Below are 27,719 nucleotides of genomic sequence, written 5' to 3'. Positions count from 1 at the left end.
TAACACACAGACAGTAAGGGGATAAGACAGTCTAATAACATACAGACAGTAAGGGGGTAAGACAGTCTAATAACATACAGACAGTAAGGGGATAAGACAGTCTAATAACATACAGACAGTATGGGATGAGACAGTCTAGTAACATACATACAGTAAGGGATGAGACAGACTAATAACATACAGACAGTAAGGGGGTAAGACAGTCTAGTAACATACAGACAGTAAGGGGATAAGACAGTCTAATAACATACAGACAGTAAGGGTTGAGACAGTCTAGTAACATACAGACAGCAAGGGATGAGACAGTCTAGTAGCATACAGACAGTAAGGGATGAGACAGTCTAATAACATACAGACAGTAAGGGGGTAAGACAGTCTAGTAACATACAGACAGTAAGGGATGAGACAGTCTAATAACATACAGACAGTAAGGAGGTAAGACAGTCTAATAACATACAGACAGTAAGGGGGTAAGACAGTCAAATAACATACAGGCAGTAAGGGGTAAGACAGTCTAATAACATACAGACAGTAAGGGGATAAGACAGTCTAATAACACACAGACAGTAAGGAGGTAAGACAGTCTAGTAACATACAGACAGTAAGGGGGTAAGACAGTCAAATAACACACAGACAGTAAGGGATGAGACAGTCTAATAACACACAGACAGTAAGGGATGAGACAGTATAATAACATACAGACAGTAAGGGGGTAAGACAGTCAGATAGCATTCAGACAGTAAGGGATGAGACAGTTTAATAACATACAGACAGTAAGGGGGTAAGACAGTCTAGTAACATACAGACAGTAAGGGATGAGACAGACTAATAACATACAGACAGTAAGGGGGTAAGACAGTCTAATAACATACAGACAGTAAGGGGGTAAGACAGTCTAGTAACATACAGACAGTAAGGGATGAGACAGTCTAATAACATACAGACAGTAAGGGGGTAAGACAGTCAGATAGCATTCAGACAGTAAGGGATGAGACAGACTAATAACATACAGACAGTAAGGGGGTAAGACAGTCTAATAACATACAGACAGTAAGGGATGAGACAGACTAATAACATACAGACAGTAAGGGTGTAAGACAGTCTAATAACACACAGACAGTAAGGGGGTAAGACAGTCTAGTAACATACAGACAGTAAGGGATGAGACAGACTAATAACATACAGACAGTAAGGGGTAAGACAGTCTAATAACATACAGACAGTAAGGGGTAAGACAGTCTAATAACATACAGACAGTAAGGGGTAAGACAGTCTAATAACATACAGACAGTAAGGGTTAAGACAGTCAGATAGCATTCAGACAGTAAGGGATAAGACAGTCTAATAACATACAGACAGTAAGGGATGAGACAGTCTAATAACATACAGACAGTAAGGGGTAAGACAGTCTAATAACATACAGACAGTAAGGGGTAAGACAGTCTAATAACATACAGACAGTAAGGGATGAGACAGTCTAATAACATACAGACAGTAAGGTGGTAAGACAGTCTAGTAACATACAGACAGTAAGGGATGAGACAGTCTAATAACATACAGACAGTAAGGTGGTAAGACAGTCTAGTAACATACAGACAGTAAGGGATGAGACAGTCTAATAACATACAGACAGTAAGGGATGAGACAGTTTAATAACATACAGACAGTAAGGGGGGTAAGACAGTCTAGTAACATACAGACAGTAAGGGATGAGACAGTCTAATAACATACAGACAGTAAGGGATGAGACAGTTTAATAACATACAGACAGTAAGGGGGGTAAGACAGTCTAATAACATACAGACAGTAAGGGATGAGACAGTCTAATAACATACAGACAGTAAGGTGGTAAGACAGTCTAGTAACATACAGACAGTAAGGGATGAGACAGTCTAATAACATACAGACAGTAAGGGATGAGACAGTTTAATAACATACAGACAGTAAGGGGGGTAAGACAGTCTAGTAACATACAGACAGTAAGGGATGAGACAGTCTAATAACATACAGACAGTAAGGGATGAGACAGTTTAATAACATACAGACAGTAAGGGGGGTAAGACAGTCTAATAACATACAGACAGTAAGGGATGAGACAGTCTAATAACATACAGACAGTAAGGAGGTAAAACAGTCTAGTAACATACAGACAGTAAGGAGGTTAGACAGTCAGATAACACACAGACAGTAAGGGATGAGACAGTAATAAAATACAGACATTAGAAGACTTACAGTGTCATATCTTTCCATGTGAAACTCTACAGGAAGTGAATGTGATATTCAACAACAATGTCTGGTTTTCAGCAGAGCTATTAAGTGTTTTTGTGTTCTTTCGCTCCTCTCTAGTTTGCCATAAAGAACCGCTTCAGACATCGCAGCAAGACGTTCCCTAAGAGAGAACACTGGATGGACTGGGCCCATGAGAAATATGACGTAGGGCCATGTTCATCGGCCAATGGGAAAACCAGCACAACCAAATTAGCAGTTCATAAAACTGTTGAAAATGAAAGTCAACTGAAGGATGTTTACAACACAGAGAACTCATTAATAAATCCTTCCTCTCCTCTTCTTCCTCCTTCTCCTCTCCTCTCTGCTCTCCTTCTCTCTCCTCCTCCTCTCCTTTCTGCTCTCCTCCTCCCATCCTCCTCTCTCCTTCCCCTTCTCTCCTCTCTCCTCCTCCCGTCCTCTCTCCTCTCTGCTCTCCTCCTCCTCCCCGTCCTCCTCTCTCCTCCTCCTTCTCTCCTCTCTCCTCCTCCTCCCCGTCCTCCTCTCTCCTCTTCCTCCCATCCTCCTCTCTCCTCCTCTCCTTTCTGCTCTCCTCCTCCCATCCTCCTCTCTCCTCCTCCTCTCCTTTCTGCTCTCCTCCTCCCGTCCTCCTCTCCTTTCTACTCTCCTCCTTCTCCCATCCTCCTCTCTCCTCCTCCCGTCCTCCTCTCTCCTCCTCCTCTCCTTTCTGCTCTCCTCCTCCCGTCCTCCTCTCTCCTCCTCATCTCCTTTCTGCTCTCCTCCTTCTCCCATCCTCCTCTCTCCTCCTCCTCCCGTCCTCGTCTCTCCTCCTCCTCTCCTTTCTGCTCTCCTCTTCCTCCCATCCTCCTCTCTCCTCCTCCTCTCCTTTCTGCTCTCCTCCTCCTCCTGTCCTGCTCTCTCCTCCTCCTTCTCCTCCTCCTTCTCCTTTCCTCTCTCCTCCTCCTCCTCTCCATCCTCCTCTCTCCTCCTCCTTCTTCTCTCCTTTCTCCTCCTCCTCCCATCCTCCTCTCCTTTTTGCTCTCCTCCTCCTCCCATCCTCCTCTCTCATCCTCTCCTTTCTGCTTTCCTCCTCCTCCCCATCCTCCTCTCTCCTCCTCCTTCTTCTCTCCTTTCTCCTCCTCCTCCCATCCTCCTCCTCCCGTCCTCCTCCCGTCCTCCTCCTTCTCCTCTCCTCTCTCCTCCTCCTCCCCATCCTCCTCTCTCCTCCTCCTTCTTCTCTCCTTTCTCCTCCTCCTCCCATCCTCCTCTCTCCTCCTCCTCTCCTTTCTGCTCTCCTCCTCCTCCTCCCGGCCTCCTCTCTCCTCCTCCTCTCCTTTCTGCTCTCCTCCTCCTCATCCTCCTCTCTCCTCCTCCTCTCCTTTCTTCTCTCCTCTTCCCGTCCTCCTCTCTCCTCCTCCTTCTCTCCTCTCTCCTCCTCCTGCCCGTCCTCCACTTTCCTCCTCCTCTCCTCCAGAAATTGCTGGTGGCCCAGGTGAAGATGGTGCTGAAGGTTCTGTTTCTCTACATCCCCCTTCCCATGTTCTGGACTCTGTTTGACCAACAGGTAAGAACCCTAACTCTAAACCCATCCATCTAAGTAACATAATGAAAAAATCCCTATCAAAATGTGTCAGTTTAATCTAGAGATATCTGTTTCAGCTCGAGATATCAGTTTCAGCTAGACAGATCAGTTTCAGCTAGACAGATCAGTTTCAGCTAGACAGATCAGTTTCAGCTAGAGAGATCAGTTTCAGCTAGAGAGATCCGTTTCAGCTAGATAGATCCGTTTCAGCTAGAGAGATCGGTTTCAGCTAGATAGATCCGTTTCAGCTAGATAGATCGGTTTCAGCTAGATAGATCTGTTTCAACTAGAGAGATCAGTTTCAGCTAGATAGATCGGTTTCAGCTAGATAGATCGGTTTCAGCTAGATAGATCGGTTTCAGCTAGATAGATCGGTTTCAGCTAGACAGATCTGTTTATGGTACAGATATCAATTTAAGATAGATATATTTTTTGCATTGGCTGTGTCTCAATCCAATCGTCCGCCGATGTTCCGCATCGGCAGTGAAAGGTGGCAGGGCGAGAGCCTCTTTGGCACCATGAGACAATTCATCTGACGGTACCCGGTGCTGGTTTGAAAAATTCATGGAATTATGAAGGTAGATTTGAACCTACCCACATGTTGGGAACCCCTAAACTACCCCGTAACCCTTAAAATAACCCCTAAGACTACTCACCCTAACCCCTAACCCCTAAGACTACTCACCCTAACCCCTAAGACTACTCACCCTAACCCCTAACGCCTAAGACTACTCACCCTAACCCCTAACCTCTAACCCCTAAGACTACTCACCCTAACCCCTAACCCCTAAAACTACTCACCCTAACCCCTAACCCCTAAGACTACTCTCCCTAACCCCTAACCCCTGAGATTACTCACCCTAACCCCTAACACATAAGACTACTCACACTAACCCCTAACCCTTAAGACTACTCACCCTACCCCCTAACCCCCTAACCCCTAAGACTACTCACTCTAACCCCTAAGACTACTCACCCTAATCCCTAACCCCTAAGACTACTCACCCTAACCCCTAACCCCTAAGATTACTCACTCTAACCCCTAACCCCTAAGACTACTCACCCTAACCCCTAACCCCTAATACTACTCACCCTAACCCCTAACCCCTAAGACTACTCACCCTAACCCCTAACTCCTAAGACTACTCACCCTAACCCCTAACCCCTAATACTACTCACCCTAACCCCTAACCCCTAAGACTACTCACCCTAACCCCTAACCCCTAAGACTACTCACCCTACCCCCCAACCCCCTAACCCCTAAGACTACTCACTCTAACCCCTAAGACTACTCACTCTAACCCCTAAGACTACTCACCCTAACCCTTAACCCCTAACCCCTAAGACTACTCACCCTAATCCCTAACCCCTAAGACTACTCACCCTAACCCCTAACCCCTAAGATTACTCACTCTAACCCCTAACCCCTAAGACTACTCACCCTAACCCCTAACCCCTAATACTACTCACCCTAACCCCTAACCCCTAAGACTACTCACCCTAACCCCTAACTCCTAAGACTACTCACCCTAACCCCTAACCCCTAATACTACTCACCCTAACCCCTAACCCCTAAGACTACTCACCCTAACCCCTAACCCCTAAGACTACTCACCCTAACCCCTAACCCCTAAGATTACTCACCCTAACCCCTAACCCCTAATACTACTCACCCTAACCCCTAACCCCTAAGACTACTCACCCTAACCCCTAACCCCTAAGACTACTCACCCTAACCCTTAACCCCTAACCCCTAAGAATACTCACCCAAACCCCTAACCCCTTAGACTACTCACCCTAACCCCTAACCCCTTAGACTACTCACCCTAAACCCTAACCCCTTAGACTACTCACCCTAATCCCTAACCCCAAAGACTACTCACCCTAACCCTTAACCCCTAACCCCTAAGACTACTCACCCTAAACCCTAACCCCTTAGACTACTCACCCTAACCCCTAACCCCTAAGACTACTCACCCTAATCCCTAACCCCAAAGACTACTCACCCTAACCCCTAACCCCTAAGACTACTCACCCTAACCCCTAACCCCTAAGACTACTCACCCTAACCTATAACTCCTAAGACTACTCACCCTAAACCCTAACCCCTAAGACTATTCACCCTAACCCCTAACCCCTAACCCCTAAGACTATTCACCCTAACCCCTAACCCCTAAGACTACTCACCCTAACCCCTAAGACTACTCACCCGAACCCCTAACCCCTAACACTACTCACCCTAACCCCTAAGACTACTCACCCTAACCCCTAACCCCTAAGACTACTCACCCTAACCCCTAACCCCTAACACTACTCACCCTAACCCTTAAGACTACTCACCCTAACCCCTAACCCCTAAGACTACTCACCCTAACCCCTAACCCCTAAGACTACTCACCCTAACCCCTAACCCCTAAGACTACTCACCCTAACCCCTAACCCTAACCCCTAACTCCTAAGACTACTCACCCTAACCTCTAAGACTACTCACCCTAACCTCTAAGACTACTCACCCTAACCCCTAAGACTACTCACCCTAACCCCTAACCCAACCCATAACCCCTAAGACTACTCACCTTAACCCCGAACCCCTAAGACTACTCACCCTAACCCCTAACCCCTAAGACTACTCACCCTAACCCATAACCCCTAAGACTATTCACCCTAACCCCTAAGACTATTCACCCTAACCCCTAAGACTACTCACCCTAACCCCTAACCCCTAAGACTACTCACCCTAACCCCAAGACTACTCACCCTAACCCCTAAGACGACTCACCCTAACCCCTAAGACTACTCACCCTAACCCCTAACCCCTAAGACTACTCAACCTAACCCCTAACCCCTAAGACTACTCACCCTAACCCCTAAACTCTAACCCCTAAGACTACTCACCCTAACCCCTAACCCCTAAGACTACTCACCCTAACCCCTAACCCCTAAGACTACTCTCCCTAACCCCTAACCCCTAAGACTACTCACCCTAACCCCTAACCCCTAAGACTACTCTCCCTAACCCCTAACCCCTAAGATTACTCACCCTAACCCCTAACACATAAGACTACTCACACTAACCCCTAACCCCTAAGACTACTCACCCTACCCCCTAACCCCATAACCCCTTAGACTACTCACCCTAACCCCTAACCCCTAAGACTACTCACCCTAACCCCTAACCCCTAAGACTACTCACCCTACCCCCTAACCCCTAACCCCTAAGACTACTCACCCTAACCCCTAACCCCTAAGAATACTCACCCTAACCCCTAACCCCTAATACTACTCACCCTAACCCCTAACCCCTAAGACTACTCACCCTAACCCCTAACCCCTTAGACTACTCACCCTAACCCCTAACCCCTAACCCCTAAGACTACTCACCCTAACCCCTAACCCCTAAGACTACTCACCCTAACCCCTAACCCCTAACCCCTAAGACTACTCACCCTAAGCCCTAACCCCTAATACTACTCACCCTAACCCCTAACCCCTAAGACTACTCACTCTAACCCCTAAGACTACTCACCCTAACCTCTAAGACTACTCACCCTAACCTCTAACCTCTAACCCCTAAGACTACTCACCCTAACCACTAACTCCTAAGACTACTCACCCTAACCCCTAAGATTACTCACCCTAACCCCTAACCCCTAACCCCTAAGACTACTCACCCTAACCCCTAACCCCTTAGACTACTCACCCTAACCCCTAACACCTAAGACTATTCACCCTAACCCCTAACCCCTAAGACTACTCACCCTAATCCCTAACCCCTAAGACTACTCACCCTAACCCCTAACCCCTAAGACTACTCACCCTAAACCCTAACCCCTAAGACTACTCACCCTAACCCCTGACCCCTAAGACTACTCACCCTAACCCCTAACCCCTAAGACTACTCACCCTAACCCCTAAGACTACTCACCCTAACCCTAACCCCTAGGACTACTCACCCTAACCCCTAACCCCTAACCCTAACCCCTAACCCCTAAGACTACTCACCCTAACCCCTAAGACTACTCACCCTAACCCCTACCCCCTAATACTACTCACCCTAACCCCTAACCCCTAACCTCTAACCCCTAAGACTACTCACCCTAACCCCTAACCCCTAAGACTACTCACCCTAACCCCTAACCCCTAAGACTACTCACCCTAACCCATAAGACTACTCACCCTAACCCCTAAGACTACTCACCCTAACCCCTAAGACTACTCACCCTAACCACTAACCCAACCCATAACCCCTAAGACTACTCACCCTAACCCCTAAGACTACTCACCCTAACCCCTAAGACTACTCACCCTAACCCCTAAGACTACTCACCCTAACCCCTAACCCCTAACCCCTAAGACTACTCACCCTAACCCCTAACCCCTAACCCCTAAAACTATTCACCCTAACCCCTAACCCCTAATACTACTCACCCTAACCCCTAATCCTACTCACCCTAACCCCTAACCCCTAAGACTACTCACCCTAACCCCTAAGACTACTCACCCTAACCCCTAATCCCACTCACCCTAACCCCTAACCCCTAAGACTACTCACCCTAACCCCTAAGACTACTCACCCTAACCCCTAAGACTACTCACCCTAACACCTAAGACTACTCACCCTAACCCCTACCCCCTAATACTACTCACCCTAACCCCTAACCCCTAAGACTACTCACCCTAACCCCTAACCCCTAAGACTACTCACCCTAACCCATAAGACTACTCACCCTAACCCCTAAGACTACTCACCCTAACCCCTAAGACTACTCACCCTAACCCCTAACCCAACCCATAACCCCTAAGACTACTCACCCTAACCCCTAAGACTACTCACCCTAACCCCTAAGACTACTCATCCTAACCCCTAAGACTACTCACCCTAACCCCTAACCCCTAACCCCTAAGACTACTCACCCTAACCCCTAACCCCTAACCCCTAAGACTATTCACCCTAACCCCTAACCCCTAATACTACTCACCCTAACCCCTAATCCTACTCACCCTAACCCCTAACCCCTAAGACTACTCACCCTAACCCCTAAGACTACTCACCCTAACCCCTAAGACTACTCACCCTAAACCCTAAGACTACTCACCCTAACCCCTAAGATTACTCACCCTAACCCCTAACACATAAGACTACTCACACTAACCCCTAACCCTTAAGACTACTCACCCTACCCCCTAACCCCCTAACCCCTAAGACTACTCACTCTAACCCCTAAGACTACTCACCCTAATCCCTAACCCCTAAGACTACTCACCCTAACCCCTAACCCCTAAGATTACTCACTCTAACCCCTAACCCCTAAGACTACTCACCCTAACCCCTAACCCCTAATACTACTCACCCTAACCCCTAACCCCTAAGACTACTCACCCTAACCCCTAACTCCTAAGACTACTCACCCTAACCCCTAACCCCTAATACTACTCACCCTAACCCCTAACCCCTAAGACTACTCACCCTAACCCCTAACCCCTAAGACTACTCACCCTACCCCCCAACCCCCTAACCCCTAAGACTACTCACTCTAACCCCTAAGACTACTCACTCTAACCCCTAAGACTACTCACCCTAACCCTTAACCCCTAACCCCTAAGACTACTCACCCTAATCCCTAACCCCTAAGACTACTCACCCTAACCCCTAACCCCTAAGATTACTCACTCTAACCCCTAACCCCTAAGACTACTCACCCTAACCCCTAACCCCTAATACTACTCACCCTAACCCCTAACCCCTAAGACTACTCACCCTAACCCCTAACTCCTAAGACTACTCACCCTAACCCCTAACCCCTAATACTACTCACCCTAACCCCTAACCCCTAAGACTACTCACCCTAACCCCTAACCCCTAAGACTACTCACCCTAACCCCTAACCCCTAAGATTACTCACCCTAACCCCTAACCCCTAATACTACTCACCCTAACCCCTAACCCCTAAGACTACTCACCCTAACCCCTAACCCCTAAGACTACTCACCCTAACCCTTAACCCCTAACCCCTAAGAATACTCACCCAAACCCCTAACCCCTTAGACTACTCACCCTAACCCCTAACCCCTTAGACTACTCACCCTAAACCCTAACCCCTTAGACTACTCACCCTAATCCCTAACCCCAAAGACTACTCACCCTAACCCTTAACCCCTAACCCCTAAGACTACTCACCCTAAACCCTAACCCCTTAGACTACTCACCCTAACCCCTAACCCCTAAGACTACTCACCCTAATCCCTAACCCCAAAGACTACTCACCCTAACCCCTAACCCCTAAGACTACTCACCCTAACCCCTAACCCCTAAGACTACTCACCCTAACCTCTAACTCCTAAGACTACTCACCCTAAACCCTAACCCCTAAGACTATTCACCCTAACCCCTAACCCCTAACCCCTAAGACTATTCACCCTAACCCCTAACCCCTAAGACTACTCACCCTAACCCCTAAGACTACTCACCCGAACCCCTAACCCCTAACACTACTCACCCTAACCCCTAAGACTACTCACCCTAACCCCTAACCCCTAAGACTACTCACCCTAACCCCTAACCCCTAACACTACTCACCCTAACCCCTAAGACTACTCACCCTAACCCCTAACCCCTAAGACTACTCACCCTAACCCCTAACCCCTAAGACTACTCACCCTAACCCCTAACCCCTAAGACTACTCACCCTAACCCCTAACCCTAACCCCTAACTCCTAAGACTACTCACCCTAACCCCTAAGACTACTCACCCTAACCTCTAAGACTACTCACCCTAACCCCTAAGACTACTCACCCTAACCCCTAACCCAACCCATAACCCCTAAGACTACTCACCTTAACCCCGAACCCCTAAGACTACTCACCCTAACCCCTAACCCCTAAGACTACTCACCCTAACCCATAACCCCTAAGACTATTCACCCTAACCCCTAAGACTATTCACCCTAACCCCTAAGACTACTCACCCTAACCCCTAACCCCTAAGACTACTCACCCTAACCCCAAGACTACTCACCCTAACCCCTAAGACGACTCACCCTAACCCCTAAGACTACTCACCCTAACCCCTAACCCCTAAGACTACTCAACCTAACCCCTAACCCCTAAGACTACTCACCCTAACCCCTAAACTCTAACCCCTAAGACTACTCACCCTAACCCCTAACCCCTAAGACTACTCACCCTAACCCCTAACCCCTAAGACTACTCTCCCTAACCCCTAACCCCTAAGACTACTCACCCTAACCCCTAACCCCTAAGACTACTCTCCCTAACCCCTAACCCCTAAGATTACTCACCCTAACCCCTAACACATAAGACTACTCACACTAACCCCTAACCCCTAAGACTACTCACCCTACCCCCTAACCCCATAACCCCTTAGACTACTCACCCTAACCCCTAACCCCTAAGACTACTCACCCTAACCCCTAACCCCTAAGACTACTCACCCTACCCCCTAACCCCTAACCCCTAAGACTACTCACCCTAACCCCTAACCCCAAAGAATACTCACCCTAACCCCTAACCCCTAATACTACTCACCCTAACCCCTAACCCCTAAGACTACTCACCCTAACCCCTAACCCCTTAGACTACTCACCCTAACCCCTAACCCCTAACCCCTAAGACTACTCACCCTAACCCCTAACCCCTAAGACTACTCACCCTAACCCCTAACCCCTAAGACTACTCACCCTAAGCCCTAACCCCTAATACTACTCACCCTAACCCCTAACCCCTAAGACTACTCACTCTAACCCCTAAGACTACTCACCCTAACCTCTAAGACTACTCACCCTAACCCCTAACCTCTAACCCCTAAGACTACTCACCCTAACCACTAACTCCTAAGACTACTCACCCTAACCCCTAAGATTACTCACCCTAACCCCTAACCCCTAACCCCTAAGACTACTCACCCTAACCCCTAACCCCTTAGACTACTCACCCTAACCCCTAACACCTAAGACTATTCACCCTAACCCCTAACCCCTAAGACTACTCACCCTAATCCCTAACCCCTAAGACTACTCACCCTAACCCCTAACCCCTAAGACTACTCACCCTAAACCCTAACCCCTAAGACTACTCACCCTAACCCCTGACCCCTAAGACTACTCACCCTAACCCCTAACCCCTAAGACTACTCACCCTAACCCCTAAGACTACTCACCCTAACCCTAACCCCTAGGACTACTCACCCTAACCCCTAACCCCTAACCCTAACCCCTAACCCCTAAGACTACTCACCCTAACCCCTAAGACTACTCACCCTAACCCCTACCCCCTAATACTACTCACCCTAACCCCTAACCCCTAACCTCTAACCCCTAAGACTACTCACCCTAACCCCTAACCCCTAAGACTACTCACCCTAACCCCTAACCCCTAAGACTACTCACCCTAACCCATAAGACTACTCACCCTAACCCCTAAGACTACTCACCCTAACCCCTAAGACTACTCACCCTAACCACTAACCCAACCCATAACCCCTAAGACTACTCACCCTAACCCCTAAGACTACTCACCCTAACCCCTAAGACTACTCACCCTAACCCCTAAGACTACTCACCCTAACCCCTAACCCCTAACCCCTAAGACTACTCACCCTAACCCCTAACCCCTAACCCCTAAAACTATTCACCCTAACCCCTAACCCCTAATACTACTCACCCTAACCCCTAATCCTACTCACCCTAACCCCTAACCCCTAAGACTACTCACCCTAACCCCTAAGACTACTCACCCTAACCCCTAATCCCACTCACCCTAACCCCTAACCCCTAAGACTACTCACCCTAACCCCTAAGACTACTCACCCTAACCCCTAAGACTACTCACCCTAACACCTAAGACTACTCACCCTAACCCCTACCCCCTAATACTACTCACCCTAACCCCTAACCCCTAAGACTACTCACCCTAACCCCTAACCCCTAAGACTACTCACCCTAACCCATAAGACTACTCACCCTAACCCCTAAGACTACTCACCCTAACCCCTAAGACTACTCACCCTAACCCCTAACCCAACCCATAACCCCTAAGACTACTCACCCTAACCCCTAAGACTACTCACCCTAACCCCTAAGACTACTCATCCTAACCCCTAAGACTACTCACCCTAACCCCTAACCCCTAACCCCTAAGACTACTCACCCTAACCCCTAACCCCTAACCCCTAAGACTATTCACCCTAACCCCTAACCCCTAATACTACTCACCCTAACCCCTAATCCTACTCACCCTAACCCCTAACCCCTAAGACTACTCACCCTAACCCCTAAGACTACTCACCCTAACCCCTAATCCTACTCACCCTAACCCCTAACCCCTAAGACTACTCACCCTAACCCCTAAGACTACTCACCCTAACCCCTAAGACTACTCACCCTAACCCCTACCCCCTAATACTACTCACCCTAACCCTTAACCCCTAACCTCTAACCCCTAAGACTACTCACCCTAACCCCTAACCCCTAAGACTACTCACCCTAAACCCTAACCCCTAAGACTACTCACCCTAACCCCTGACCCCTAAGACTACTCACCCTAACCCCTAACCCCTAAGACTACTCACCCTAACCCCTAAGACTACTCACCCTAACCCTAACCCCTAGGACTACTCACCCTAACCCCTAACCCCTAACCCTAACCCCTAACCCCTAAGACTACTCACCCTAACCCCTAAGACTACTCACCCTAACCCCTACCCCCTAATACTACTCACCCTAACCCCTAACCCCTAACCTCTAACCCCTAAGACTACTCACCCTAACCACTAACCCCTAAGACTACTCACCCTAACCCCTAACCCCTAAGACTACTCACCCTAACCCATAAGACTACTCACCCTAACCCCTAAGACTACTCACCCTAACCCCTAAGACTACTCACCCTAACCACTAACCCAACCCATAACCCCTAAGAATTCTCACCCTAACCCCTAAGACTACTCACCCTAACCCCTAAGACTACTCACCCTAACCCCTAAGACTACTCACCCTAACCCCTAACCCCTAACCCCTAAGACTACTCACCCTAACCCCTAACCCCTAACCCCTAAAACTATTCACCCTAACCCCTAACCCCTAATACTACTCACCCTAACCCCTAATCCTACTCACCCTAACCCCTAACCCCTAAGACTACTCACCCTAACCCCTAAGACTACTCACCCTAACCCCTAATCCCACTCACCCTAACCCCTAACCCCTAAGACTACTCACCCTAACCCCTAAGACTACTCACCCTAACCCCTAAGACTACTCACCCTAACACCTAAGACTACTCACCCTAACCCCTACCCCCTAATACTACTCACCCTAACCCCTAACCCCTAACCTCTAACCCCTAAGACTACTCACCCTAACCCCTAACCCCTAAGACTACTCACCCTAACCCCTAACCCCTAAGACTACTCACCCTAACCCATAAGACTACTCACCCTAACCCCTAAGACTACTCACCCTAACCCCTAAGACTACTCACCCTAACCCCTAACCCAACCCTTAACCCCTAAGACTACTCACCCTAACCCCTAAGACTACTCACCCTAACCCCTAAGACTACTCATCCTAACCCCTAAGACTACTCACCCTAACCCCTAACCCCTAACCCCTAAGACTACTCACCCTAACCCCTAACCCCTAACCCCTAAGACTATTCACCCTAACCCCTAACCCCTAATACTACTCACCCTAACCCCTAATCCTACTCACCCTAACCCCTAACCCCTAAGACTACTCACCCTAACCCCTAAGACTACTCACCCTAACCCCTAATCCTACTCACCCTAACCCCTAACCCCTAAGACTACTCACCCTAACCCCTAAGACTACTCACCCTAACCCCTAAGACTACTCACCCTAACCCCTACCCCCTAATACTACTCACCCTAACCCTTAACCCCTAACCTCTAACCCCTAAGACTACTCACCCTAACCCCTAACACTACTCACCCTAACCCCTAACCCCTAAGACTACTCACCCTAACCCATAAGACTACTCACCCTAACCCCTAAGACTACTCACCCTAACCCCTAAGACTACTCACCCTAACCCCTAAGACTACTCACCCTAACCCCTAAGACTACTGCCCAAACAGCCCTGCTAGATATTAAGGATACTTTGTAAATACTTTGTGCACAAGAGCTGTGCCATAGGACCACAGACTACACCTTGGCAGTAGACTGAGCTGTGCCATAGAACCACAGACTACACCTTGGCAGTAGACTGAGCTGTGCCATAGAACCACAGACTACACCTTGGCAGTAGACTGAGCTGTGCCATAGAACCACAGACTACACCTTGGTAGTAGACTGAGCTGTGCCATAGAACCACAGACTACACCTTGGCAGTAGACTGAGCTGTGCCATAGAACCACAGACTACACCTTGGCAGTAGACTGAGCTGTGCCATAGAACCACAGACTAAACCTTGGCAGTAGACTGAGCTGTGCCATAGGACCACAGACCTCACCTTGGCAGTAGACTGAGCTGTGCCATAGAACCACAGACTACACCTTGGCAGTAGACTGAGCTGTGCCATAGAACCACAGACTACAGTATTTTAAGGCGGTTGAGATCCTCCTAAACTCCTGTGTCTCCTCCCCAGGGCTCCAGATGGACCCTCCAGGCCACCACCATGGACGGAAACTTTGTACGTGTAATTCAACCCTCAGAAACAACAATGATATAAGGGTTAGGGTTATTACTATTGATCAAATGATATTTGAATTCAATATTAATGACACCCAAGGACATGTTTACCTGAATTAAAGACACCCAAAGACATGTTTACCTAACTTAATGACACCCAAGGACATGTTTACCTGAATTAATGACACCCAATGACATGTTTACCTGAATTAATGACACCCAAGGACATGTTAACCTGAATTAATGACACCCAAGGACATGTTACCCTGAGTTAATGACACCCAGGGACATGTTCACCTGAATTGAAGACACCCAGGGACATGTTCACCTGAATTCACCTGAATTAAAGACACAATTAAGGAAGATTGAATCTGCAATAGGTAAGCAGCTTGGTTTGAAGAAATCAACTGTGGGAGCAATTACTAGGAAATGGAAAACATACAAGACCACTGATAATCTCCCTCGATTTGGGGCTCCACGCAAGATCTCACCCCGTGGGATCAAATTGATCACAAGAACGGTGAGCAAAAATCCCAGAACCACACAGGGGGACCTAGTGAATGACCTACAGAGAGCTGGGACCAAAGTAACAAAGCCTACCATCAGTAACACACTACGCCGCCAGGGACTCAAATCCTGCAGTGCTAGACGTGTCCCCCTGCTTAAGCCAGTACATGTCCAGGCCCGTCTGAAGTTTGCTAGAGAGCATTTGGATGATCCAGAAGAAGGTTGGGAGAATGTCATATGGTCAGATGAAACCAAAATATAACTTTTTGGTAAAAACTCAACTCGTCGTGTTTGGAGGACAAAGAATGCTGAGTTGCAGCCAAAGAACACCATACCTACTGTGAAGCATGGGGGTGGAAACATCATGCTTTGGGGCTGTTTTCTGCAAAGGGACCAGGACGACTGATCCGTGTAAAGGAAAGAATGAATGGGACATGTTCACCTGAATTAAAGACACCCAAGAACATGCGTAACTAACTGCTGTTTCTCCTCCGCAGGGAATTCTCATGGTGCAGCCAGATCAGATGCAGGTGAGCCACTTCCCCTATCTTTATATGCTAACAACTTAAACTATACTAACTATACAAACCATATACTAACTCTATAAACCATATACTAACTATATAAACCATATACTAACTCTATAAACCATATACTAACTATATATACTAACTATATAAACCATATACTAACGCTATAAACCATATACTAACTATATAAACCATATACTAACTATATATACTAACTATATATACTAACTATATAAACCATATACTAACTATATATACTAACTATATATACTAACTATATAAACCATATACTAACTATACAAACCATATACTAACTCTATAAACCATATACTAACTATATGTACTAACTATATATACTAACTATATATACTAACTTGATTTGATTTGATTTGATTTGATAACTATATAAACCATATACTAACTATATAAACCATATACTAACTATATATACTAACTATATAATATACTAACTCTATAAACCATAGACTAACTATATAAACCATATACTAACTATATAAACCATATACTAAATATATATACTAACTATATATACTAACTATATATACTAACTATATATACTAACTCTATAAACCATATACTAACTATATGTACTAACTATATATACTAACTATATATCCTAACTATATAAACCATATACTAACTCTATAAACCATATACTAACTATATATACTAACTCTATAAACCATGTACTAACTATATAAACCATATACTAACTATATAAACCATATACTAACTATATAAACCATATACTAACGATATAAACCATATACTAACTATATGTACTAACTATATATACTAACTATATAAACCATATACTAACTATATAAACCATATACTAACTATATAAACCATATACTAACTATATATCCTAACTATATAAACCATATACTAACTATATAAACCATATACTAACTCTATAAACCATATACTAACTATATATACTAACTCTATAAACCATGTACTAACTATATAAACCATATACTAACTATATAAACCATATACTAACTATATAAACCATATACTAACGATATAAACCATATACTAACTATATGTACTAACTATATATACTAACTATATAAACCATATACTAACTATATAAACCATATACTAACTATATAAACCATATACTAACTATATATACTAACTATATAAACCATATACTAACGCTATAAACCATATACTAACTATATAAACCATATACTAACTATATATACTAACTATATATACTAACTATATAAACCATATACTAACTATATATACTAACTATATATACTAACTATATAAACCATATACTAACTATACAAACCATATACTAACTCTAAAAACCATATACTAACTATATGTACTAACTATATATACTAACTATATATACTAACTTGATTTGATTTGATTTGATTTTATAACTATATAAACCATATACTAACTATATATACTAACTATATAATATACTAACTCTATAAACCATAGACTAACTATATAAACCATAGACTAACTATATAAACCATATACTAACTCTATAAACCATATACTAACTATATGTACTAACTATATATACTAACTATATATACTAACTTGATTTGATTTGATTTGATTTGATAACTATATAAACCATATACTAACTATATAAACCATATACTAACTATATATACTAACTATATAATATACTAACTCTATAAACCATAGACTAACTATATAAACCATATACTAACTATATAAACCATATACTAAATATATATACTAACTATATATACTAACTATATATACTAACTATATATACTAACTCTATAAACCATATACTAACTATATGTACTAACTATATATACTAACTATATATCCTAACTATATAAACCATATACTAACTATATAAACCATATACTAACTATATATACTAACTATATAATATACTAACTCTATAAACCATAGACTAACTATATAAACCATAGACTAACTATATAAACCATATACTAACTATATAAACCATATACTAACTATATATACTAACTATATATACTAACTATATATACTAACTATATATACTAACTCTATAAACCATATACTAACTATATGTACTAACTATATATACTAACTATATATACTAACTATATAAACCATATACTAACTATATAAACCATATACTAACTATATATACTAACTATATAAACCATATACTAACTATATAAACCATATACTAACTATATAAACCATATACTAACTATATATACTATATATATACTAACTATATATACTAACTCTATAAACCATAGACTAACTATATAAACCATATACTAACTATATAAACCATATACTAACTATATAAACCATATACTAACTATATAAACCATATACTAACTATATATACTATATATATACTAACTATATATACTAACTCTATAAACCATAGACTAACTATATAAACCATAGACTATATATACAAACCATATACTAACTCTATGAACCATATACTAACTATATGTACTAACTATATATACTAACTATATATACTAACTCTATAAACCATATACTAACTATATAAACCATATACTAACTATATATACTAACTATATAAACCATATACTAACTATACAAACCATATACTAACTATATATACTAACTATATATACTAACTATATATACTAACTATATAAACCATATACTAACGCTATAAACCATATACTAACTATATATACTAACTATATATACTAACTATATAAACCATATACTAACTATATAAACCATATACACTAACTATATATACTAACTATATATACTAACTATACTACCTATATATATATATATATATATATATTAACTATACTAACTATACATATATATATATATACTAACTATATAAACCATATACTAACTATATATACTAACTATACTAACTATATATACTAACTATATAAACCATATACTAACTATATATACTAACTATATAAACAAATACTAACTATACAAACCATATACTAACTATATAAACCATATACTAACGCTATAAACCATATACTAACTATATATACTAACTATATATACTAACTATACTACCTATATATATATATATATATTAACTATACTAACTATATATATATATATATATATATATATATATATATACTAACTATGTAAACCATATACTAACTATATATACTAACTATATATACTAACTATATATACTAACTATATAAACCATATACTAACGCTATAAACCATATACTAACTATATAAACCATATACTAACTATACAAACCATATACTAACTATATATACTAACTATATAAACAAATACTAACTATACAAACCATATACTAACTATATAAACCATATACTAACGCTATAAACCATATACTAACTATATATACTAACTATATATACTAACTATACTACCTATATATATATATATATATTAACTATACTAACTATATATATATATATATATATATATATATATATATATATACTAACTATGTAAACCATATACTAACTATATATACTAACTATATATACTAACTATATATACTAACTATATAAACCATATACTAACGCTATAAACCATATACTAACTATATAAACCATATACTAACTATACAAACCATATACTAACTATATATACTAACTATATTAACTATATATACTAACTATATAAACCATATACTAACTATATAAACCATATACTAACGCTATAAACCATATACTAACTATACAAACCATATACTAACTATATAAACCATATACTAACTATATAAACCATAAACTAACTATATGTACTAACTCTATAAACCATATACTAACTATATATACTAACTATACTACCGATATATATATATATTAACTATACTACCTATATAGATATATATATAAATATATATATATTAACTATACTAACTCTACAAACCATATACCAACTCTATAAACCATATACTAACTATATGTACTAACTATATATACTAACTATATATATATATATATATATATATATATATATATATATATATATATTAACTATACTAACTATGTTTACTAACTATACTAACTATATATACTAACTATATATATATATTTACAGTGGGGCAAAAAAGTATTTAGTCAGCTACCAATTGTGCAAGTTCTCCCACTTAAAAAGATGAGAGAGGCCTGTAATTTTCATCATAGGTACACTTCAACTATGACAGACAAAATGAGAGGGAAAAATCACATTGTAGGATTTTTTATGAATTTATTTGCAAATTATGGTGGAAAATAAGTATTTGGTCACCTAAAAACAAGCAAGATTTCTGGCTCTCACAGACCTTCTTTAAGAGGCTCCTCTGTCCTCCACTCGTTACCTGTATTAATAGCACCTGTTTGAACTTGTTATCAGTATAAGAGACACCTGTCCACAACCTCAAACAGTCACACTCCAAACTCCACTATGGCCAAGACCAAAGAGCTGTCAAAGGACACCCAAAACAAAATTGTAGACCTGCACCAGGCTGGGAAGATTGAATCTGCAATAGGTAAGCAGCTTGGTTTGAAGAAAACAACTGTGGGAGCAATTACTAGGAAATGGAAGACATACAAGACCACTGATAATCTCCCTCGATTTGGGGCTCCACGCAAGATCTCACCCCGTGGGGTCAAATTGATCACAAGAACGGTGAGCAAAAATCCCAGAACCACACGGGGGGACCTAGTGAATGACCTACAGAGAGCTGGGACCAAAGTAACAAAGCCTACCATCAGTAACACACTACGCCGCCAGGGACTCAAATCCTGCAGTGCTAGACGTGTCCCCCTGCTTAAGCCAGTACATGTCCAGGCCCGTCTGAAGTTTGCTAAAGATTGGGAGAATGTCATATGGTCAGATGAAACCAAAATATAACTTTTTGGTAAAAACTCAACTCGTCGTGTTTGGAGGACAAAGAATGCTGAGTTGCAGCCAAAGAACACCATACCTACTGTGAAGCATGGGGGTGGAAACATCATGCTTTGGGGCTGTTTTTCTGCAAAGGGACCAGGACGACTGATCCGTGTAAAGGAAAGAATGAATGGGGCCATGTATCGTGAGATTTTGAGTGAAAACCAAGGGTTAGGGTTAGGGTTAGGGTTATGCTAACCCTAACCCAGCAAGGGCATTGAAGATGAAATGTGGCTGGGTCTTTCAGCATGACAATGATCCCAAACACACCGCCCGAGCAACGAAGGAGTGGCTTCGTAAGAAGCATAGAAAATCTTTGGAGGGAGTTGAAAGTCCGTGTTGCCCACCAACAGCCCCAAAACATCACTGCCTAGAGGAGATCTGCATGGAGGAATGGGCCAAAATACCAGCAACAGTGTGTGAAAACCTTGTGAAGACTTAGAGAAAATGTTTGACCTCTGTCATTGCCAACAAAGGGTATATAACAAAGTATTGAGATAAACTTTTGTTATTGACCAAATACATATTTTCCACCATAATTTGCAAATAAATTCATTAAAAATCATACAATGTGATTTTTGGGATTTTTTTTCTAATTTGTCTGTCATAGTTGAAGTGTACCTATGATGAAAATTACAGGCCTCTCTAATTTTTTTAACTTAAAGTGGGAGAACTTGCACAATTGGTGGCTGACAATACTTTTTTGCCCCACTGTATATGCTAACAACACTAACTATATATACAAACTATACTAACTCTATATACTAACTATACTAACTACATATACTAACTCTATATACGAACTATACTAACTCTATATACTAACTATACTAACGAAATATACTAACTATACTAACTATACTAACGAAATATACTAACTATATATACTAACTATATATATATACTAACTATACTAACTATATATGTATACTAACTATACTGCCTATATATACTAGCTTTACTAACTATATATACACACTGACTATATATACTAACTATAATAACTATATATATATACTAACTATATATATATATATATATTAACTATATATACTAACTACATATATACTAACTATGCTAACTATATATACACTAAATATACTAACTATATATTCACTATCTACACGAACTATACTAACTATATATACTAACTATACTAACTATATATACTAACTATACTAACTCTATATACTAACTGTAACGGTTCTCTTGAGGTGAAGGAGAGGCGGACCAAAGTGGTTATTTTGATTCATGTTTAATAAATCACTTCACATGAACAAACTAACAAAAACAAGAAATGGGAAAACCCAAAACAGCCCTATCTGGTGCAAAGAGAGACACAGAGACAGGAACAATCACCCACAAACACACAATGAAACCCAGGCTACCTAAGTATGATTCTCAATCAGAGACAACTAATGACACCTGCCTCTGATTGAGAACCATACTAGGCCGAAACATAGAAATACCCAAATCATAGAAAAACAAACATAGACTGACCACCCCAACTCACGCCCTGACCATACTAAATAAATACAAAACAAAGGAAATAAAGGTCAGAACGTGACACTAACTATATATACTATCTCTATATACTAACTATACTAACTATATATACTATCTCTATATACTAACTATACATACTAACTATATATACTATCTCTATATACTAACTATACTAACTATATATACTATCTCTATATACTAACTATACATACTAACTATACTAACTATATACTATATACTAACTATATATACTATCTCTATATACTAACTATACTAACTATATATACTATCTCTATATACTAACTATACTAACTATATATACTATCTCTATATACTAACTATACTAACTATATATACTATCTCTATATACTAACTATATATACTATCTCTATATACTAACTATACATACTAACTATACTAACTCTATATACTAACTATATATACTATCTCTATATACTAACTATACTAACTATATATACTATCTCTATATACTAACTATACTAACTATATATACTATCTCTATATACTAACTATACTAACTATATATACTATCTCTATATACTAACTATACTAACTATATATACTATCTCTATATACTAACTATACTAACTATATATACTATCTCTATATACTAACTATACTAACTATATATACTAACTATACTAACTATATATACTAGCCTTATTGCTTAAATATACCAGACTCCTCTGGCCTTATTGATTAAATATACCAGACCTCCTCTGGCCTTATTGATTAAATATACCAGACCTCCTCTGGCCTTATTGATTAAATATATACTATAATTTGTAGGCGTGACATGCTCTTCCCATGTTCTGCTTCCTGTCTGTCAGACTGTCAACCCCATCCTGATCCTGGCCCTGGTCCCCATCATGGACAGCCTGGTGTACCCTCTCATAAAGAAATGCCACCTGAACTTTACGTGAGTTGTGTGACTGCTGACACACGTTTTCAAAACTGTCTCCTTTTTTCAAAACTCTACACGCAATTCCCAAAACTGCACACACAAAATGCCTCACATCTCCTTCAAAATGTAACACTGCATTCAAAATGCCATGAACACATGTCAGAATGAAGCATTGGCATCAAATGGCAAACACTGCTTTCATAATAGTACATTTCTGGATCTACCATGTAAACACTGTTGTTCTAAATCTAAAGCTCATTGGCTTATGTCTACATTTCAATACAATGTTCTACAGTGAAAGTAATCTGCTGAGAGGGGAAACAAGAACACTGTAAACACCAATACAATGTTCTACAGTGAAAGTAATCTGCTGAGAGGGGTAACAAGTACACTGTAAACACCAATACAATGTTCTACAGTGAAAGTAATCGGCTGAGAGGGGTAACAAGTGCACTGTAAACACCAATGCAATGTTCTACAGTGAAAGTAATCTGCTGAGAGGGGTAACAAGTACACTGTAAACACCAATACAATGTTCTACAGTGAAAGTAATCGGCTGAGAGGGGTAACAAGTACACTGTAAACACCAATGCAATGTTCTACAGTGAAAGTAATCTGCTGAGAGGGGTAACAAGTACACTGTAAACACCAATACAATGTTCTACAGTGAAAGTAATCTGCTGAGAGGGGTAACAAGTACACTGTAAACACCAATACAATGTTCTACAGTGAAAGTAATCTGCTGAGAGGGGTAACAAGTACACTGTAAACACCAATACAATGTTCTACAGTGAAAGTAATCGGCTGAGAGGGGTAACATGTACACTGTAAACACCAATACAATGTTCTACAGTGAAAGTAATCGGCTGAGAGGGGTAACAAGTACACTGTAAACACCAATGCAATGTAGAGACAGAAAATATTTATTAGGCCAAACATTACTGTTGTATACAGTAGCATACAACAAACCCATAAACATACGTAAACCAAAAGTATATTCTTTAGAATACAGTAAAGAACACAATTGTGTGTGTGGGGTCCTGGGGGGGTAGTCCAGGAATTGGTAGGGGGGGGGGGGCAGTCACCAGTGCTAAGCTACTCTTCATCTCTTCTCCGACCTGGGTCTGGCCACAATACTTCGTCCACATCACAAGATACGTTTTCTCTTGCCAAACATGGAGGGTAGTATCTCCTTGCGTGGCGTATCCAACCTTGGACAGAGACAACCTCTATGTCCCCACATGGAGGGAAGTACCTCCTAGCATGGCGTATCCAACCATGGACAGAGACAACCTCTGTGTCCCCACATGGAGGGAAGTATCTCCTAGCATGGCGTATCCAACCTTGGACAGAGACAACCTCTATGTCCCCACATGGAGGGAAGTATCTCCTAGCATGGCGTATCCAACCTTGGACAGAGGCAACCTCTATGTCCCCACATGGAGGGAAGTATCTCCTAGCATGGCGTATCCAACCTTGGACAGAGGCAACCTCTATGTCCCCACATGGAGGGAAGTATCTCCTAGCATGGCGTATCCAACCTTGGACAGAGGCAACCTCTATGTCCCCACATGGAGGGAAGTATCTCCTAGCATGGCGTATCCAACCTTGGACAGAGGCAACCTCTATGTCCCCACATGGAGGGAAGTACCTCCTAGCATGGCGTATCCAACCTTGGACAGAGACAACCTCTGTGTCCCCACATGGAGGGAAGTACCTCCTAGCATGGCGTATCCAACCTTGGACAGAGGCAACCTCTATGTCCCCACATGGAGGGAAGTATCTCCTAGCATGGCGTATCCAACCTTGGACAGAGGCAACCTCTATGTCCCCACATGGAGGGAAGTATCTCCTAGCATGACGTATCCAACCTTGGACAGAGGCAACCTCTATGTCCCCACATGGAGGGAGGTATCTCCTAGCATGGCGTATCCAACCTTGGACAGAGGCAACCTCTATGTCCCCACATGGAGGGAAGTATCTCCTAGCATGGCATATCCAACCTTGGACAGAGGCAACCTCTATGTCCCCACATGGAGGGAAGTATCTCCTAGCATGGCGTATCCAACCTTGGACAGAGGCAACCTCTATGTCCCCACATGGAGGGAAGTACCTCCTAGCATGGCGTATCCAACCTTGGACAGAGACAACCTCTGTGTCCCCACATGGAGGGAAGTACCTCCTAGCATGGCATATCCAACCTTGGACAGAGGCAACCTCTGTGTCCCCACATGGAGGGAAGTACCTCCTAGCATGGCGCATCCAACCTTGGACAGAGACAACCTCTGTGTCCCCACATGGAGGGAAGTACCTCCTAGCATGGTGTATCCAACCTTGGACAGAGGCAACCTCTGTTTCCCCACATGGAGGGAAGTACCTCCTAGCATGGCGTATCCAACCTTGGACAGAGGCAACCTCTATGTCCCCACATGGAGGGAGGTATCTCCTAGCATGGCGTATCCAACCTTGGACAGAGGCAACCTCTATGTCCCCACATGGAGGGAAGTATCTCCTAGCATGGCATATCCAACCTTGGACAGAGGCAACCTCTATGTCCCCACATGGTGGGAAGTATCTCCTAGCATGGCGTATCCAACCTTGGACAGAGGCAACCTCTATGTCCCCACATGGAGGGAAGTACCTCCTAGCATGGCGTATCCAACCTTGGACAGAGACAACCTCTGTGTCCCCACATGGAGGGAAGTACTTCCTAGCATGGCATATCCAACTTTGGACAGAGGCAACCTCTGTGTCCCCACATGGAGGGAAGTACCTCCTAGCATGGCATATCCAACCTTGGACAGAGGCAACCTCTGTGTCCCCACATGGAGGGAAGTATCTCCTAGCATGGCGTATCCAACCTTGGACAGACGCAACCTCTGTGTCCCCACATGCGTCCTCCATTGCCTGGAGAAGCGGCATGCGGGCATAGGGTTGGCGATCATACACTTTCCAGCGCCAGCCTGAGAAGAATTCCTCTATGGGATTTAGATAAGGTGAATATTGTGGATGGGTGGCAAACCAGTTTTGGACCAGAACAGCCCGGTGAAAACTAACATTGTCCCATAAAACCACAAATCTAGCAGGCTCCTGATCTGGATCAGGGACAAGCATCCAGAAAAGTGAGCATATGGCCGGTGTTGTACGGACCCAGTGTGGCGTTGTGATGGAGGACCCCGTTTTGAGTGATGGCAGCACACATAGTTATATTACCCCCACGCTGTCCAGGGACATTGGTAGTTGCCCTCTGTCCTATTCCATTTCTTCCGCGGCGCCTGGTTTTGGTGAGGTTGAAGCCAACCTCATCCACATAAATAAATTAATGACAAATTACATGGGCATCCAGCTCCAATACTCTCTGTAACAGACAAAAGGATGTACAGAGGAGTAAATATGGTCTGAAGTACTGGAAGTAGTGTTGCATACATACATACCTCTACAAAGTCATGGCGCATATTCTTGACTCTGTCAGAGTTTCTCTCAAATGACACCTTGTGAAGTTGTTTCATCGTCACTCGGTGCCGTTGGAGGATGCGTTGTGTGGTCGACAGGCTGACAGCATTGATGTTGTTAAATATGGTGTCGTTATTCAAGATATGCTCTCTTATCTCTCGAATCCTAATTGCATTGTCGGCCAAAACCATATTTATAATTGTAGTCTCTTGTACATCTGTAAACAAGCGTCCTCGTCCTCCATGATGTCTTTGCCTTTCCACTCTGTACAGAATTCAAACACAGTATGTGTTCAGCATAGGAACTGTAAACAATGTACAAAATGTAGTACAGCCTGATAACCAACCTCATTCATTCAATGCAGTGCAGTAAATGGATGGCTTAGAGTTACAAATGTTTATGCAATAC

At 42.4% G+C, this 27,719-nt stretch overlaps 1 protein-coding gene across 1 annotated transcript in view; it reads left to right on the top strand.

Annotated features, from left to right (window-relative positions):
* LOC110513407 (solute carrier family 15 member 1-like) overlaps positions 1 to 27,719 on the top strand; it is a 69,211-nt gene that overhangs the window by 24,229 nt on the left and 17,263 nt on the right. The window contains exons 10-14 of the mRNA XM_036972496.1: positions 2,347 to 2,433; positions 3,701 to 3,790; positions 15,432 to 15,476; positions 16,480 to 16,512; positions 23,785 to 23,873. Coding sequence (XP_036828391.1) covers positions 2,347 to 2,433; positions 3,701 to 3,790; positions 15,432 to 15,476; positions 16,480 to 16,512; positions 23,785 to 23,873 — 344 coding nt within the window. The remainder of the gene's footprint in view (positions 1 to 2,346; positions 2,434 to 3,700; positions 3,791 to 15,431; positions 15,477 to 16,479; positions 16,513 to 23,784; positions 23,874 to 27,719) is intronic.

The sequence above is a fragment of the Oncorhynchus mykiss genome, unplaced genomic scaffold (assembly GCF_013265735.2).
Source record: "Oncorhynchus mykiss isolate Arlee unplaced genomic scaffold, USDA_OmykA_1.1 un_scaffold_164, whole genome shotgun sequence".
Lineage (NCBI taxonomy): Eukaryota > Metazoa > Chordata > Actinopteri > Salmoniformes > Salmonidae > Oncorhynchus > Oncorhynchus mykiss.
This window is presented reverse-complemented; position numbering and strand designations above follow the sequence as displayed.